The 15,343-nt window shown below is 43.5% G+C and overlaps 2 protein-coding genes across 2 annotated transcripts; one reads left to right on the top strand and one right to left on the bottom strand.

Moving 5' to 3' along the window:
• Positions 1–2,426: 2,426 nt before the first annotated feature.
• On the top strand, positions 2,427–2,899 carry PAAG_07220 (hypothetical protein; the record flags this gene model as incomplete). Its single annotated transcript, XM_015846169.1, has 2 exons — positions 2,427–2,552; positions 2,738–2,899. The coding sequence occupies 2 exons, from the start codon at positions 2,427–2,429 to the stop codon at positions 2,897–2,899; spliced, it is 288 nt and encodes a 95-aa protein (XP_015700604.1).
• A 7,507-nt stretch (positions 2,900–10,406) lies between these two features.
• On the bottom strand, positions 10,407–13,013 carry PAAG_07219 (hypothetical protein; the record flags this gene model as incomplete). The annotated part of the gene is made up of 3 exons (XM_015846168.1): positions 10,407–12,383; positions 12,472–12,567; positions 12,669–13,013. The coding sequence occupies 3 exons, from the start codon at positions 13,011–13,013 to the stop codon at positions 10,407–10,409; spliced, it is 2,418 nt and encodes an 805-aa protein (XP_015700603.1).
• Between the last annotated feature and the right edge of the window lie 2,330 nt (positions 13,014–15,343).

Raw genomic sequence — 15,343 nt, 5'->3', positions numbered from 1 at the left:
CAAACGATGTGAAGAATAGTTGCTCACCCATCATACTCAATCTACGAGACAGTGGCCGCTATGTCTGAGTTCAACCCAAGCCGTCGAAATGGAGTTTGTTGATCTACGCCCTAATATTTCCAGCAGGCGGTGATTCGGTTTTCTTTTTATTTTTTAATAATCATCCCCTGACAAAAAGATTCTTAGTTCGGGGGGGGGGGGGGGGGGGGGTTAGATAAAAAATAAGACAAAACAAATAACAAAAACTAATTGTCAACGCTCCCCATTAATTTCTTACCATCAACCCATTGTCCCCAGCACCCGCATGCCACGGGGGGGGGGGGGGGGGATGGGAAATGCTTCCAAAAAATTATCTTATTATCTCCTCCGAGAGATGTGCGACGTTGCCCCGTGTGTGTCGCCCGAAAAACAGCCTGGGGCATCCAATATCAATTAAGCTCGAGGCACCCTCTCAACCTTCGTCATCGGCGTTGCTTCTCGAAAGAGGCACCCGAATTAAGTTAAAAATACTGCTCTTGATCAATCATAACTTCTTCTGCTAAGTAAGTATATTTCGACATCCATATCTGGGGATGCACTATCCAAAAACAAAAATGCGCAAAATATATCAAAACAGAGAGAGAAGAACTGTCTCGCTTCCAAGTGTGGGGTTATTACTTTTGCGCTAAGATGGGGGATAACTGATACATCGATCAAACGACAAGGGTTGGTAGCTGTCGGCTCGTTACATAGTTGTGACTAGGCCTATCTTCGGGAGAGGATTTCAAGCACTCCAAAGTAATATGATCATTGAGGCCGCCGGGGCAGTTATGGCCCACATGGATGCAAGGGTGGCGTGCAAATTGCTGGGCCGGGGAAAATAAGTCAATGCATCAGCCTCATGATCCCTGTGCGCAACTTCAATGCGAGTCAGCCAAAAATTTTATTTATTCATTCATTTATTTATTTGTTTATTTTGATTACCGTTCGCAAATAAACGAGAGCTTTTGGGTTCCACACCGAGCTCTTCGGGAGAGCGGAGTTTGTATACATGATCCTGTGCAATCATCATTGATTATATTTATATTATACTATTTTCTTATCACGAACAATTTCCGTTACAAATTCTTATGCTGCCGTTGGAGACGTTGACGAGTGCTCCAACCAGCCCGTCCCGTAAGGCTCTCTCTATTAGGTTCCAACCGCTCTCTGTTCTGTATGACGACGCCGGACACATTTTCCCCACTCATAAGCCGTACTTGCTTAACTATCGGCATTCAACTCAAATGTTGATTCATAATGTTAACAAGGCCAATCCAATCTAGGTAAGCTTTCGACAGGCGGTAGTTGCAGCCAATAATAGCGACTCGTTATATTATCATCATTTGTAGTTCCAAACAGCAACAAACTCCGAAGCCCATTCTTACGTTATCGAAACGCTAAGCCGGTGGACAGTGGACCTTGGACGGGAGGTCCGGGGGAGATCCTGGTTGGCTCAGGGATATTATTAACCTTGGAAAAAAATATTGTTTTGCTTGGGGTTCGGCTGGGTTAACTAGTCAGTCACCTTGAACAACCTAACTTTACGAAGGTGAATATCCCGGCGTTCTTAGCTGCCCGATGACATCACCATCCGCTGTTAAGGCTTTTTTCACATTGCTTCGCCGTAAAAATAAATACTAATCTTCAGTCGCCCTATTTGGCGGGTCAATTGTCGCGAGTCTCACATGCGCTAGAAAAAGGTTGTGAAGGGACACCGGCCTTTTGGGAGAATCGCGTCATCATTGAAAAGTTCGGTAGTCATGTATATAACATCTGGATGTGCAGTGTGATTCTCTGGGCCCACTCCACCTCTCTCTCCTGTTGCATTTAGCTTCATAGGGTAGTAGAAAAGGCGGGAAAAAGAAAATAAAAATATAAACAAAAATAAAACAAGGCGCAAAACTACTATTTCGAGGTCAGGAACTCAATTGATGGCGTCGAGGTTAACTTATATAGAGTGGAAAGAGGCTAAATTGGGAAATGGATAATAATAACAATAAGCCTCACTGCATGGAAGAACGATGATACGGTCGGTCTGTAAAGGCAAATGGAGTCAAGGGAAGAAAGGGCCTCGAAAGGAGTCTTGATAAGAGGTTTTTAAGTTAAAATCCCAGTATATGTAATAGTTACATGGGGTCACGGCATGCATTGGCATTGGATAGAGTAGTTAACTACGTAACTAGCTACAAACCACAACCTGAATAACTCTGGACGGAACAAGTTAGCCCACGCTTCGGTGCAATTCACGCTAAAAAACTCTTTGAGCGTTTCTGCAGCGAAGATCTGGATTCCTCCAGATGGAAGAAGAGAAGAAGGAAGAAAGATGCCTGGTTCGTGTCTTTCTTTTTCGCAAACAACCAATCCCCCTCATCAAACTGGCAGCTTGTTTCACAGGAGGAAGAAACATGCGGAGCAACACATCGTTCTTCAGTTCAACGAAGCCGCCCATATTTTCCCCTTGTAGGGAGATTGGGGGCCCTGGAAATCGAACGACGCAAAAGGCTAACCGGAAGATGCGACGATTCACACACGTATGTCGAGTACATATATGTATGTACATGACTACAGTACAATAACGCTCCCCGATCTGGGATAAATGGGTTCTTCAACACCAGTTCCAGTTTTATTATAAATGCTATATTTGTTTTTATTCATTCTTCATTCTTCTTCTTTCCTTTTGCCAGTTAACTCTACCCTATGGATCTGAGCCAGCCAGAGCCAGTCGAAGCTATGCTTGTTCCTACGACGTTGGCGGAGATCTTCCGGCCAGACCGATCAATTTGTCATTCGTAGGCGATCTGTTCCAGAAGCAATTATTCGATCAGAAGACGCAGAGCGGAATACCAAATGCTGTGGATCACATTACATCTTCCTCTAGGGAACTTTGCTCACATTGCCAAGTTACGGGAGTCGAATCTTCAATCGCTTGCGAGTTGTCAATGAAGAGAACCCCCTCTCCTAGCCATCGATGGAAACCCCGCAACTTTCAGTGTCGATGGATTTTCTGACTTGCTTGGCATATCCTCCGAAACATTTCTATATTTTATTTATTTTTATTTATTTTTTTGTTGTTCTTTATCCCAACCTTTACCCTAACACTTACACTTACCTATAACCATACTAACATTGCATTGTATCGACGCAGAAATTGATCAACTTTGCGCTACCTTAGGTGCATCTAGGTACATATGCAGTAGCTATCAATCGACCCCGACACGGTGGCACACATGAACTTCCCCGCTGAACTGAAGAATGAGAAATTCACTTCATTAGCGACAAATCGGGCAAGAAAAAGCGATTATCATTGGCGTGCGGGGAAAGCAAGAAGCGCAAAATAATGGAAGCTTAGCAAAGAGCTATCCAAAGATATCCAGGGTTCATTATTTCTTGGGGAATTTCTCTTTCCTTTGCGTGTGGTTTATATAACCGTTCGATACGTCTCATTCAAATGCCAGGATCCACTTTTGAGCTCTCAAACGGGATGCGTATCTTGCATACCCGCACCCATCTCTTTTTACTCTACTTTTTCTTTCTCTATATATAACAGTAAAGCTCCACTCGGGGAAGGCTTCCCAACTAACCCGAAGCGCAGTCGGGTCAGAGGGAAGAGAAAGTGAACGAACTGTCTGGAATCAAGAAGGTCACTGCATACCAAAAAGCACCCCTTAAATTGATATGACATGAACGTGTACAGTACATGTATGTTACATTACATATCAGTTCCTGGATCTGGGTCCGCTCCTCTCTAATCCAGACGCATGATCTCGAAAGCCCTTCATTGGAGTCATGCGGTGATATGATAGTCAAAAGTCTCCAGTTACTAACTTCGACGGTCGGGACATATACGGGGAACTGGTTTGGAGACAAAAAGATAGACAAAAACCGATCTGTGTGGCCGACTGAAGGACTTGTTCATTTGCTCGGTTATCATTCCCCTTCTCTTCCAAGGCACAAAGGACTTCTTTTAGCTGAATTAACAGAATAACTCAGCCAAAATAAAATATTTAGCCCGACTATTTGCACCTGACGGTCGGATAAAGTTTGAGGGGGAATTCGTTTTGAGTTTCTCCATATACCCTAAATACGGACAGCCAGACGAATGATCGCGCCTCAGAAATAGCAAAAATTGACCTTCACAGCGAAAGCCTCTCCATCAACGTGGGAGCCAATCGCTATATCATGCGATGGGAAAATCAAGGGGGCTCGTGGACCAACAAGGATCCTCAGCCCTCTCCTAACGGTCAACCAGCAACACACGGACCAGAGGAAATAAACTAAAAAAAAAAAAAAAAGAAAAAAGAAAAAGAAAAAGAAAAAGAAAAAGAAAAAAAAGAAAAAGAAAAAGAAAAAAAAGAAAAAGAAAAAAAAATAAAAGATCACATCAGTTCAATGGACTAATATAAAAAGGCAAATTCAGGGCCGTTTCAGGGTCCAGAGACTGGGGTGAGGCATGTGGCTTGCCAATATCTCTCCCAACCAACAACACGAGTTAATTTTACGCTTTACTGAATGAAAGATAATATCAATGACGGAGGAGGCTGTATTTAGCACACTTGCCCTCTCGCAACTGCAAAAGAAACCAAGAATATCTTCAGAACGTGTTTGGTACTTCGGCGATCATCTAAAATTCATCCTTGCAATAGTTAAATGAGGAAGCTTGTTTCTACGATCTGTGATCTCGGCTTTCACCTTTTGCTTTTTTTGGGGGCGGGGGTCGAAGTAGTGTGTGCCTTGGAGAAGATTTTTCTTCGGCGGCTACTAGGTAATCAGTTACTAAGTAGAGGACAAGAGGTGCAAAACCCAGAGAGTTTAGGCAATCATTGAAGCTATCCAGAGGTACCTCTCAGGTACTTGATAAATTTGGTTGGTGGACATTGAAGAAGTACTGGACGTGGAACTACACAATGTGTGTGCCACGATACATTTCAATGACACACTTTACTTTTTCTTCCTTCTTCAACTTTCCCACGTCTCGATATAATTTCCATTCCTACTGCTAGTTACCAACTGCTCCTCCTCTTGCAACGAATAGACGAAATAATACTCTTGAGTAGAAATGTAATAAGCAATGCTCCTCTCCAACTGCTCTTTTTTATCTGGCGCATAATACTGTCGAGTCGTCTTGCAGTTTCTACAGACCATAACTCGGCTCAGAACTACATTTGAGATGTGACGCCCATAAAACTTAATAACAGAGGAAACGATGCGATGCTGTGGCTTCAACCGCTCTCGAAAAGGAGAGGGATGGAAAATCGGAATGGGAGGAAACATCCAATATGGTTTTTCGACAAGCAAAAGGACTGTTCTGGCTCCTTTGGCGTCGGTGTCCAATATTGTAAGGCTTAAAAGTCGATGGGGAATCGCCACCTCCTCTTTTCCTCCTCAGCTCCCATTTTTGTTCGAGTATCTAGAACTCGGAACGGAAAATTACCTATTTGTTCCCCATAATGTTCCTCAGTTATATGATTTCCAGAGCTAGGTGGAATAATAAATCTGTTGCGCTCTCTCACACCCCATTCAATGCACTTCATCAAACGTGTTAATCCCTCAAACTATACGTTGTGGAGCAGTAATAACAACAACAGTAATTATTTGAGCTGAAGCGTTCGCTTTTCGGCACCGGTGCTGATCGATTCTGGACCAACGCCGAATCCCGAATATAACTTTAGAGATATGGACCCCAGCCACCGCGCCCCGGCGCCCTCCTACACCCACAACTTCATTTGACCCCGCACAAGGCACTGGTCAATCTGGAGCAAGCCACAGGGGCAGATGTGAGAAGGCAAAAAAAAAAAAAGAAAAGAAAAAAAAAGAAAGAAAGAAAGAAACAACGCCCTGCTTTGTGCACGGTCGAACGAATGATGAATCATAGAGTCAGATTGGTCTTCTGCTATTATAAGTTATTCCAACAAGATGAGGAAATGAGAATGGGTTGGGACTACAGTCGTTTTACAAGACCCCCGGCTGATTTCGTTGACAAAATCCAGAAGCCATAGCTATAGTTAACTAGTTAACTAGAATTAAGTAACGTAGGAAACGGGCCAGTCTTCTGCTACAACGTGTGGAGCTCCGACACTTCCGTGGATGCAATTATTTTTTCCAGTCAGATGAGGGAAATATTCCATCGGAAATAATTTCCAATGCTATTTCTTCGCTGATTCGGTATACGCAAGTCATGCCACACTCTGTAAATAACCTAAACGGACTGCAACCTATACCTACATCTAACAACAAAGGGGACAAGGTTGGTGCCTGTAGAGGAAAATCTGGGTCCAATTTCCAAATGTATCTTGCCCTGAAATTTAAGGACAATGCACAGATAACAGGAAATTTTGTCCACTTTTTTCCGCTCCCACTTTGTTTAACTTTTGTTTATTTCGCTCAATTAGCGGACGTGACCCCATTTTTCGTTCTTCAGATATTCAGCCAAAACAAAAACAAACGCGCTCATCACCCATACCATGGAACCTAACAATGGATGAGCGCGGGTATCCAAAGAAGCAGAGACCATGTGCATGAGATATCCTTTCCGTGGATCAGCACATAGGGTTCGGGAAGGAAACTATTTACTCCAATACGGTTCCGGGGAACCTAAACATAGTTACTGTAAACAACTGTAAAATGATCAACTTACATAAAACAAGGTCGACTCGAGGATTGAGACATCCACATTTTCGAATGATCCCCCCGGTGAAGAGATGTTCGTTAATAAAATAATAATAATAATAATAATAATAATAATAATAATAATAATAATAATAATAATAATAATAAACTTCGACATATAAACTATGGTATGCAACTGCAGCGGAGTTCCCCCTCCTCACTGTCTCCCAACGCAATAACTATAATTAAACCAGCCCATATATCCATCCATATGCCCTTGATATAAAGCAAAGGGTTAAACTTTTACTTCATAGAGGATTAGACCATTGATAGACAACGATTCGATTGGATCTTTCAGTTGGGTATTATTGCCGTCTTGCAACAGTGGCATTTAAAAGACCTCTGACCCACGCACATGATTGGTGCGGATGTTCAGTCCAATAGTTGACTCGCTCCGACATCTCAGGGTAGTGTCGTTGTATACCACCCCAGAGATACCTAAGCCAGTGACACTCATCTCGGTTTTCTGGGTAGTCCCCGAGTGTGTGATATTTTTTTTTTTTCAATTTCTTTCACTTCTCCACAAGCCTTTTGGATTGAAATCTCAGTAGTTGACGATTTAAAAATAACTATCACACGGTGCACGGAAAGTAGAGTTATATCTTCTTCTTCTTCTTCTTCGTCGTCGTCGTCAATTGATTGAGCCCAGCCAAATACTTGAAAATCCACTGGCCCCGACTTCTGCCGGCAGTCAAAGTTTATTTCGACGACACCCTCTCGCCAGTTTTGGCGTCACACGCAAAAAGTACAGCGTTCTTATACGTTCTAATAGGATCAAAGGAAAGAAATGTCTTGCAGAAAGCGAGAGGGCAAGCACTTTCAACACGGACATGCACCGAACATTTTACCCACTCAGGCGATGTTGTGGAGGCAGCACGTCAAGCGATAAGAGGCCTAATCGAGACGTTGGCCGCGCCGCTTAAGGAGCAAAAAGAGCTCTCTAAAGAGCTTAATGGCCGTCATGGGAACACGCAAAAGAACAATTTTTTGGAAGATATCTTCTTTTGAATTTGAACTCCACCCATTATTCCACGGTGGCAAATGCTTTGATATGGGCTTGGCGGTTTGCCCGTCGAATATCAGTGGTCAGATGCCGTGTGGGATAACCATTGATTGTTGTTTACTCTCCAGTTAGGGGAAAAGATTTTGAATTTAAAAAAAAAAAAAAAATCGTGAAGCAAAGGCTCTGGTGCTTTGAGTTTCAAGGATAAATAAATCCCTATGTTTCTCCAGGTACATGTTGACTCCTCCCTGCGCTGCGCCCTTTCATCCCACTGGCGCTGAACCCCTTCCGGCTTCGATAAAGGGAGGGAATCCTACCGAGTCATTGGCACTAAAATTGGAAGTGCACTCCTCCTTCGTTTCGGCGCTTATGTGGATGTTTAACTACATGAATATACCCATACAGCACGGATCCACCATGATAGCAGCGGGATGTCGTCACTAGGATGTGATTAACGGCGTGGGAGGAATTAGAAGACTGGAGAGGTTCATCATGCGAAAGATACAAAAATTGGCTAGTTATAACTACGGAGTACATGAATCTCCTTTAATAATAACCAATCTCATGGGGCAAGCTGTGGAGATCCCCCGAACTATGTTTGCCCTACTTTGCGACTGGTCTAGGCCTACAAACCAAAAACCTAATTGTGAATTTCCATGGTGACCGGCAATTTGAGAATCTGGATCACCTTGGCCCTTGGCCCTGCCTGCTTTTTATCCATCCCATGTGTCGACTCGTGAGCTTCTTGTGAAATGCTCTAATCTCCTACTTACCATGCTTCCCTGGAAATGTACATGTACGTATTTCCCTTTCTCCCGGCAAATCCTGTTTCGTGGGAAAGGAAGGAGTCAAATGCTAGACCTAGACTCCAGATACAGGGGCTTTAAGGATATAAATAAAGCTATAAAAGACAAAAAATCATAAAATAAGGGACGATACAGCCGACAACCAATCAAAGGCGAAGAAGAAGAAGAAGCAGGAGAAGAACCCTTGGGTGCAACTATCATACCCCTTTTAGGAGTCTAAATAAACAACCCATAGCGTACATGTAAACGCAAGAGTAAACGAGAAACTGCACCCGAACAGACGGCGAATATCAACAGTAGAAGAACGCCTTTCAAGCGCCTTAACTTCCATTACCACCATGTCAAGTCAATGCCTCCGCAAAACTTCTAAAAGAGCCAGACCCAGACCCAGACCCACACCTAGAACCAGGCGGGGCAATTTTGGTCCCTGCATGATCCCCCGGCCCATTAAAGATCATCCCGTCCCATAACGTTATAATTAGCCCATGAATACCATTGAGACGATTGAAACGACGATGAAAATCAAATTGAAGGGAAATGGAAAGTTTGTCAAGCCAGACGCCATTTCCCCCGACCCAGCTCCCCATATCCGATAAACCGCAAGGTAACAACGAAAAAAAAAAAAAAAAAAAAAGGACCAAAGGGCCACCCATATTTCTGAAGGGGGAGGGGGGAACAAAAACAAAAACAAAAACGAACGAGGAAACGGTGGAGCTAAAGAGAATTTGAAGCTGCGAAGCCCCGTTCTATAATAGTAAACCAGTGAAGAATTCAAGTTATTAGGGATACCGCCGGGTTCAAATCAATGGGAGCAGAAAACAGGAAAAAAAGAGAAAAGAAGTTAAAATGGAAAAAGCAGAAAACGACAAAAATAGCATAACATAGAACCTCAAATAGTTATTAACGGTCATGTAGGTCATGTAAATTTGCTCCATCCTCATCCCAACCTTTGAAAAATAGAATATGCACGGAGAAGTCGTTATCATGGACATCATCACCAGACGAGACGAACCATTAAAAACTCCAGATAATTCTACAACAATGTAAAAAAAAAAAAAAGAAAGAAAGAAAAGAAAAAGAAAAGAAAAAGAGAAAAAGAGGAAAAATAGGACGAATAAGGAAAGGCACAAAGGGCAACAACAAAATACATCTGTAACCTGTACTACAAACCGTTGTTAGGTTGTTACCTTAAGTGTGATCCAGTTAACCCTCCATGCTCTCTATTCTGAAGTTAACTACCCCCCTCCTCACACCCCCTCACACCCCCTCACACCCCCTTACACCCCCTTAATCTAGCCCAAGAGCCAGATGCCCCACGCAATGAAAAGGAAACCACAGAAAGTCGCCAATGGAAATATTACGACAAGGGTGTAAAAACGGATATCACGGAATACTGGATGTATGTCCCACTTCTTCAAGGGGTACGTGCAAAACGACAGGAAAAAGTCACTCATCTGAGAACAGGGTCTTTTCAGTCGAGTATTACTTATTATCGGATGGGGGGAAGGAGGCACGAGAGGTGTATATTCACCAGTTCTGACATTTAAAGTTCGATGTCGAGGGTTCCATAAATCGGGAATGTGAACGGATGGTGCGAAAACAGGAGTAATTCAGCGGGAGAAAGTATCGAGTAAGCACAACTATGAAAGACTATTGAAATTAGATGGAGGTAAGAGGTGTACCATCATCGAGTGATAATCAGAGAAAATTCCTCGATACAGGACGCCACGGAGCCGTAAATGCCCGCAATACTGTAGCCCCTTGGTGGTATCAATGTGTGGCTAGTGGGACAAAAAGTTTAGCTATACGTATTTAAAATTCCTTGCATTTGTATTCATAGCCATTTAAAATAAGATAATTAGGGGGTAGGGGTAAATAAAAAGGTATAAAGGGGACACGAAAGTGCCTGCTTACCTATTTTTACCACTCCCGTTCCCAAATAGCTCAGATTTCCGGCTGAGATTCGTGATAATTCCAATTCCATCGATTTCCAGAGCGGCCTTCACGTAGAAGCCCATCAGAATCTCACCACGACGCGTGTCTAGCCGTGAATAGGAGAGGAAATATATCAGTAAGTCGTACTTAGACATATCGAAGTCCTTAATAGAGAAAACAAAATCTGGAAAGATGGTGGGAAGGGAGACCGTGTGTAAAAACTCACCAAATACAAATTCACTACACTTAGCACTAGAATTCTTATTTCCAAACATCTGACTCGTGGAATCCTCATAACAAAACTGCAACCCGTATATGAAATGGTCGTGATACACTTTCACGGACACAAGAAGCTTCGTCTGGATAAAGGCGCACTCCAAGAACAACTGCTCAGCGACGCTATCCGCCGACCAAGGTTGTCCTAATTTGCTCCCTTTGTATCCAACTTGCCCGTTGGGCAACTTAGCAATCGAATATTTAGTTTTCAACTGATTCACGTCGTCAACCGTATGCGTGCTAAGACCGCCAGAGTATATCAGCAACTTGACCTTTCTGTTCTTCTTGGCGCTTTCAGGGGCATGTTGACGTATCTCAGTTTCTGTGAGAGTAATCTGCTTGGGCACAGCATTATTGCCGAAATCACCATCCACATATTCGAGGTATGATTTGCAGATCTCAGCATCGTCCACGAAGATTTCGATGAACGCGATGCCAGCAGGGGAAGCAATTAATGTCTTGCCATTGTCGACCGGCCACACTTGAATAGAGTCGTCAGATATAGGAGGTGAATCGCGCGGCAGCCGGAAGCACGGATGAAATCTGAAACGAAGGGTGTCGAGTCTATGCCAAGTAGGTTCGTCCTGACATAGGCAGAGTCGAAGCCCCTGTGACTTCGTGCGTGTCGAATAGGGCTCTCGAGTAGTGAAACTTCGATTCAACGGAACGTATTCGCGACTCATGATACCGGTCTCCTGATTGCGACAACCAAACAAACGGCCAATTTCATGGAGATGGCCTCCAATTCCAGAGTTGGCAGCCTCCCAGCTACTCCCACATTCATTTTTATAATTGGCAACGAAGTTAACATCAGTTCGAGTGCAATCCGTAAACGCTGCAACTATATCTTCCATGGAGGCTGGATAGTTTTGCAACGCATACGACCCAAAAAGGGCTAGCTTGATATCATGACCACTGGAGCCAGCGGCCGTATGGCCTATGATAGTTTGGGTCATTTTATCCCAATGGCTATCAAGTAGCAGGGCAGAAACGTAATGAGGTTTACCTCCCCGGGAGCCAAAGTAGCGTTCGACTGCCTCGAGTACAACTTTGAAGAGTTCGTTACTATCAGATTTTGTGCCATCCCGCTGTACGACGCTGAGCCCTCTAAGTTCGTCAACTGTTCTGTTGCACCGGATAATATGTATTCTGGCCTCGTTTCTCATTTGGTCTGATGTTGTGTCCTGAGAACTTAGAGTTCCAACCTGCCACTCCTCTTCGAACCGGAAACAGCGCCTCCCGAATTTGTTTCGATACATCTGTTCAGCAGTAAAAGACTGCCATAGATATGCAGCCATTCGAAATTTCCGTATGGCAGTTTCCAAGTCGTTTCCTTCCCGAGCTATCCTCTCCGGAACAGCATCGAAGTGGCCATATGAATCACTCCCAAGCACGACTGCGAGCTGGAGTGGAGGACAATTTGCCAACGGTAAATAGTTTATGCTTATCCACGATGAGTGGACAGTTTGCTTCTGAAGTTTCGAGGACGTGAAGTCGAGTCGTAGTTTGTTGGGGCCCGGAACAAGGTGGATCAGAGCCTTGAAATGGGATTCAGAGACTGGCCAGGTAATGGTAGGAAATGAATCTTGAGGATTGGAAATTATTATATTTCCATCAATGGAGTGCTGCTGTGCATCTCCAGTTTCTCCATAAATCAAAAGAATCTTCTGATGAACCTGACAGGGTAAGTGAAAGTTAGCATCCATAATACAGACTATACCACGCCATTTGTGCTTGAAGTCATGTCAGCGCGAGTCTGCATACCCATGAGTTATCAGAAACCGAAAATACTCTTGGCGCATATGGAGAAATAGGTACCCCTGTTCTTGCAGAATTGGTTGTAGATGTGAGATTGCCATTCTAAAGTGAGGTGAAATATCAGCAATGTGATCTAAATATATGGATGTTGCGGAACTCTTTTCAGTGGAAAGTAAATAATATCCTAATATGAGAAAACTCACCGTGACACTATTTCGCTTCGACTGTGAACCGATAGGAACAGGTCTCTGGGGTACTGTCCCCGGGCGTGAGCCATCATTTGCGTTCAATCGGGGCAGGGCAGGTAAATGTGAGGCAGATTGGTTGTTGGCATTGCTGCCGTTGCTGCTGTTATTGCTCGTGTTGCTATTGCTATTGCTGTTGCCATTGAGAAACGATATAGTGGAGCTTTGGATGCTGTGAGCCGGGGAATCAAGAGTGGAGGAAGACGCATCAGGGTTTACATGGCCATTGGCCGGGGAGGATGAAGATGGAGACAGCGTAAAGCTTGCCCTCGACCGGCGACGAAAGTCCTTAAAAAAGGGCATTTCTGCATCTATTATAGCTGCTCTGAGCCAGCAGCTGGGGATACACCGTATTCGTATATGAGTTACCCGAGATAGAAAAAAGGAAGTGGAAAAACAGACTGGAAGATAAGAAGAAAAGAAAACGGAAATGAGGGGGGAAGAAAGAGAAGGGAAAAAAAAAAAAAAAAAAAAAAAAAAAAAAAGAAGAGCGTGGAGAAAGAAGAGAGAAAGAACGCGAGAGAGAAATGGCAGGGTCAGCCACGCGTGAGGGAGGGAGGAGGAGGAGGAGGAGAAATTTGTGACCACAACGGAACAGCGATTGTGGGGATGGAGTCAGAAAGATACAGCCATCAGGACTCCAGAAGGTCCCTGGGCGCGTGGACTGAGTAGAATATTTGAACAGAGCATGCAGCATATATGTCCCTAGAGAATAGGAGAAGAGAAGATGCAGAAGCCGCAGAAGCTGAAGAAAAGAAGGTCGAGAAGCCCAAGCACTGACAGCCGGCGACAGACAAAAAAAAAAGAAGACAGCAGTAGGGGCGAAAACAAAGATACTAGTTTTGCTCTAAGCCAGCAGCTACAGCAGGGTAGCGTTAACAGATAGCTAAGCTTATGAAGTCGTATCCGCAACAGCAAAGTGTTGCTATGGAGAGCGGACGAGGGGTCGCAGCCTTGTAAGTGAGTAGGGATCGGGAATTGCGCCTGTTTAGTCGTCCGGGGGAGTCGTTGACTTGTTGTTTAGCTCCGCCCCTCATCATCATCGTCATCATCATCGCCGCCGTCGTCGTTGTCGCCGCAGAGGAGACGGTGCTCTGTATGGTGATTCCCCATCAGAGAGTTTATAGGGATAGACAGCCGAAAATAAATAACAACGCTGATGTCCACTTAGATAGAGACATATTAATTTTAAAACACCAACCGTTCAGACTGCAATTGCTGAAATGATATGAATGGGATCATCCCAGGCTGCTTCCAGACCTTTTCTTATGTGTTTAGCAGACATAGGATGTATTTTAAGACAGATGAAAGGAAAAATAAAAATAAAAAGCAGGCTGAGGTTATGTGTGGAGATTGGCTCAGTTTCTCTCTTTTAATTCTTGGATAGTTTAATGCTGTCACCGCCATCGCCAATTAGAGATGAATACAAATATTGTGTGAAAAAAATAAAATAAAATAAAATAAAATACAATAAAATAAATTAAAAATTAAAAATTAAAATTTTGTGAGAAGAGGCATCACAGCTTTGAAAAATTTCAAAAGTGAAAGTGAACAACATTAAGAAAAGATTGTGTTTTAGAGATAGATGCACTGTTTTCCATCCTCCTTTTGTTGCCAAAGTGCAAATAGAACAATGAATGCACTGGTTCCTAGCAGAAACCAAATGCAAGATGGCAGGGCAGTTGAGAGAAGGGTTCCCGGGATGTTTATAGAGATTGAAGCACCTAACTCTGGCCCCGGTCCTCTTTGGAAGAGAGCCAGGATTGATTGGATGGACCAATAGTCGAATACCCCTGGAACTCCGTTGTTTAAGTTAAACTACTTAAATGGTGTTGATCTATGTTTGAAAATCGCATCTATGTGGCGATATAAAAAGCCTTCATTCCTCTCGCATTGCTCATCTGGCAGCCTTCACACAGAATAATAAATCACCATGTCGCTTATCATTTCACCTTATTCGATACCCAACCATGGTAAGATATGAGATGAGCAAGTTGGATTATCAGCTACCATTTCCAATTCCAGATATTGATCTTGAGCAAAACCTTGCTTAATCCCAGTATCTTTCGCCTGAAGTCTGATTTTACTCGGCTTATTGCCACAATTAGACCATTAACTATACTTCGACATTTCTACAGCCAACCGGTTGTCCAACCGTAATAGTCCGCACTAGAAGAAAAGAGTTCATTCAGCTTTCCAGACAGTTGCGTTTTTCAAAAAAGATTCCTCAGGGCACCAGCCTGTCTTTGCCCAATGGAGCGCGACGCTAAACCTCCTGCAAGAGGGAGATCTCATCGCTGAAGGTTTTATCCCAGCCGCTGCGTAGCATTCTTAGAAATGACAGTGCTACTGTACCCGAGTAGGGATTGAATCTAGAGACATTGTCGACGTTGGAGCAGTTGATTAGCCTGTTGAGAAAGACCCAGGCACATGGGTTTCGCAGAAGTGAAGATGTTCCATGTTATAACCGTCCATGAGAGAACGCGGATTGGACATGCAGAGACCTTTTCCTTTTTCTTTTTTTCTTCTTTTTCTTCTTTTTTTTGGAATGACAAATCCATTTCCTCTATTCCAGTGATATAACTAAGTAAAACGAATGGATTCGGCTTTTGGTTATTTCTTCCCCTTTTATG

Source organism: Paracoccidioides lutzii (genome assembly GCF_000150705.2).
Source record: "Paracoccidioides lutzii Pb01 unplaced genomic scaffold supercont2.22, whole genome shotgun sequence".
Taxonomy (NCBI): domain Eukaryota; kingdom Fungi; phylum Ascomycota; class Eurotiomycetes; order Onygenales; family Ajellomycetaceae; genus Paracoccidioides; species Paracoccidioides lutzii.
This window is presented reverse-complemented; position numbering and strand designations above follow the sequence as displayed.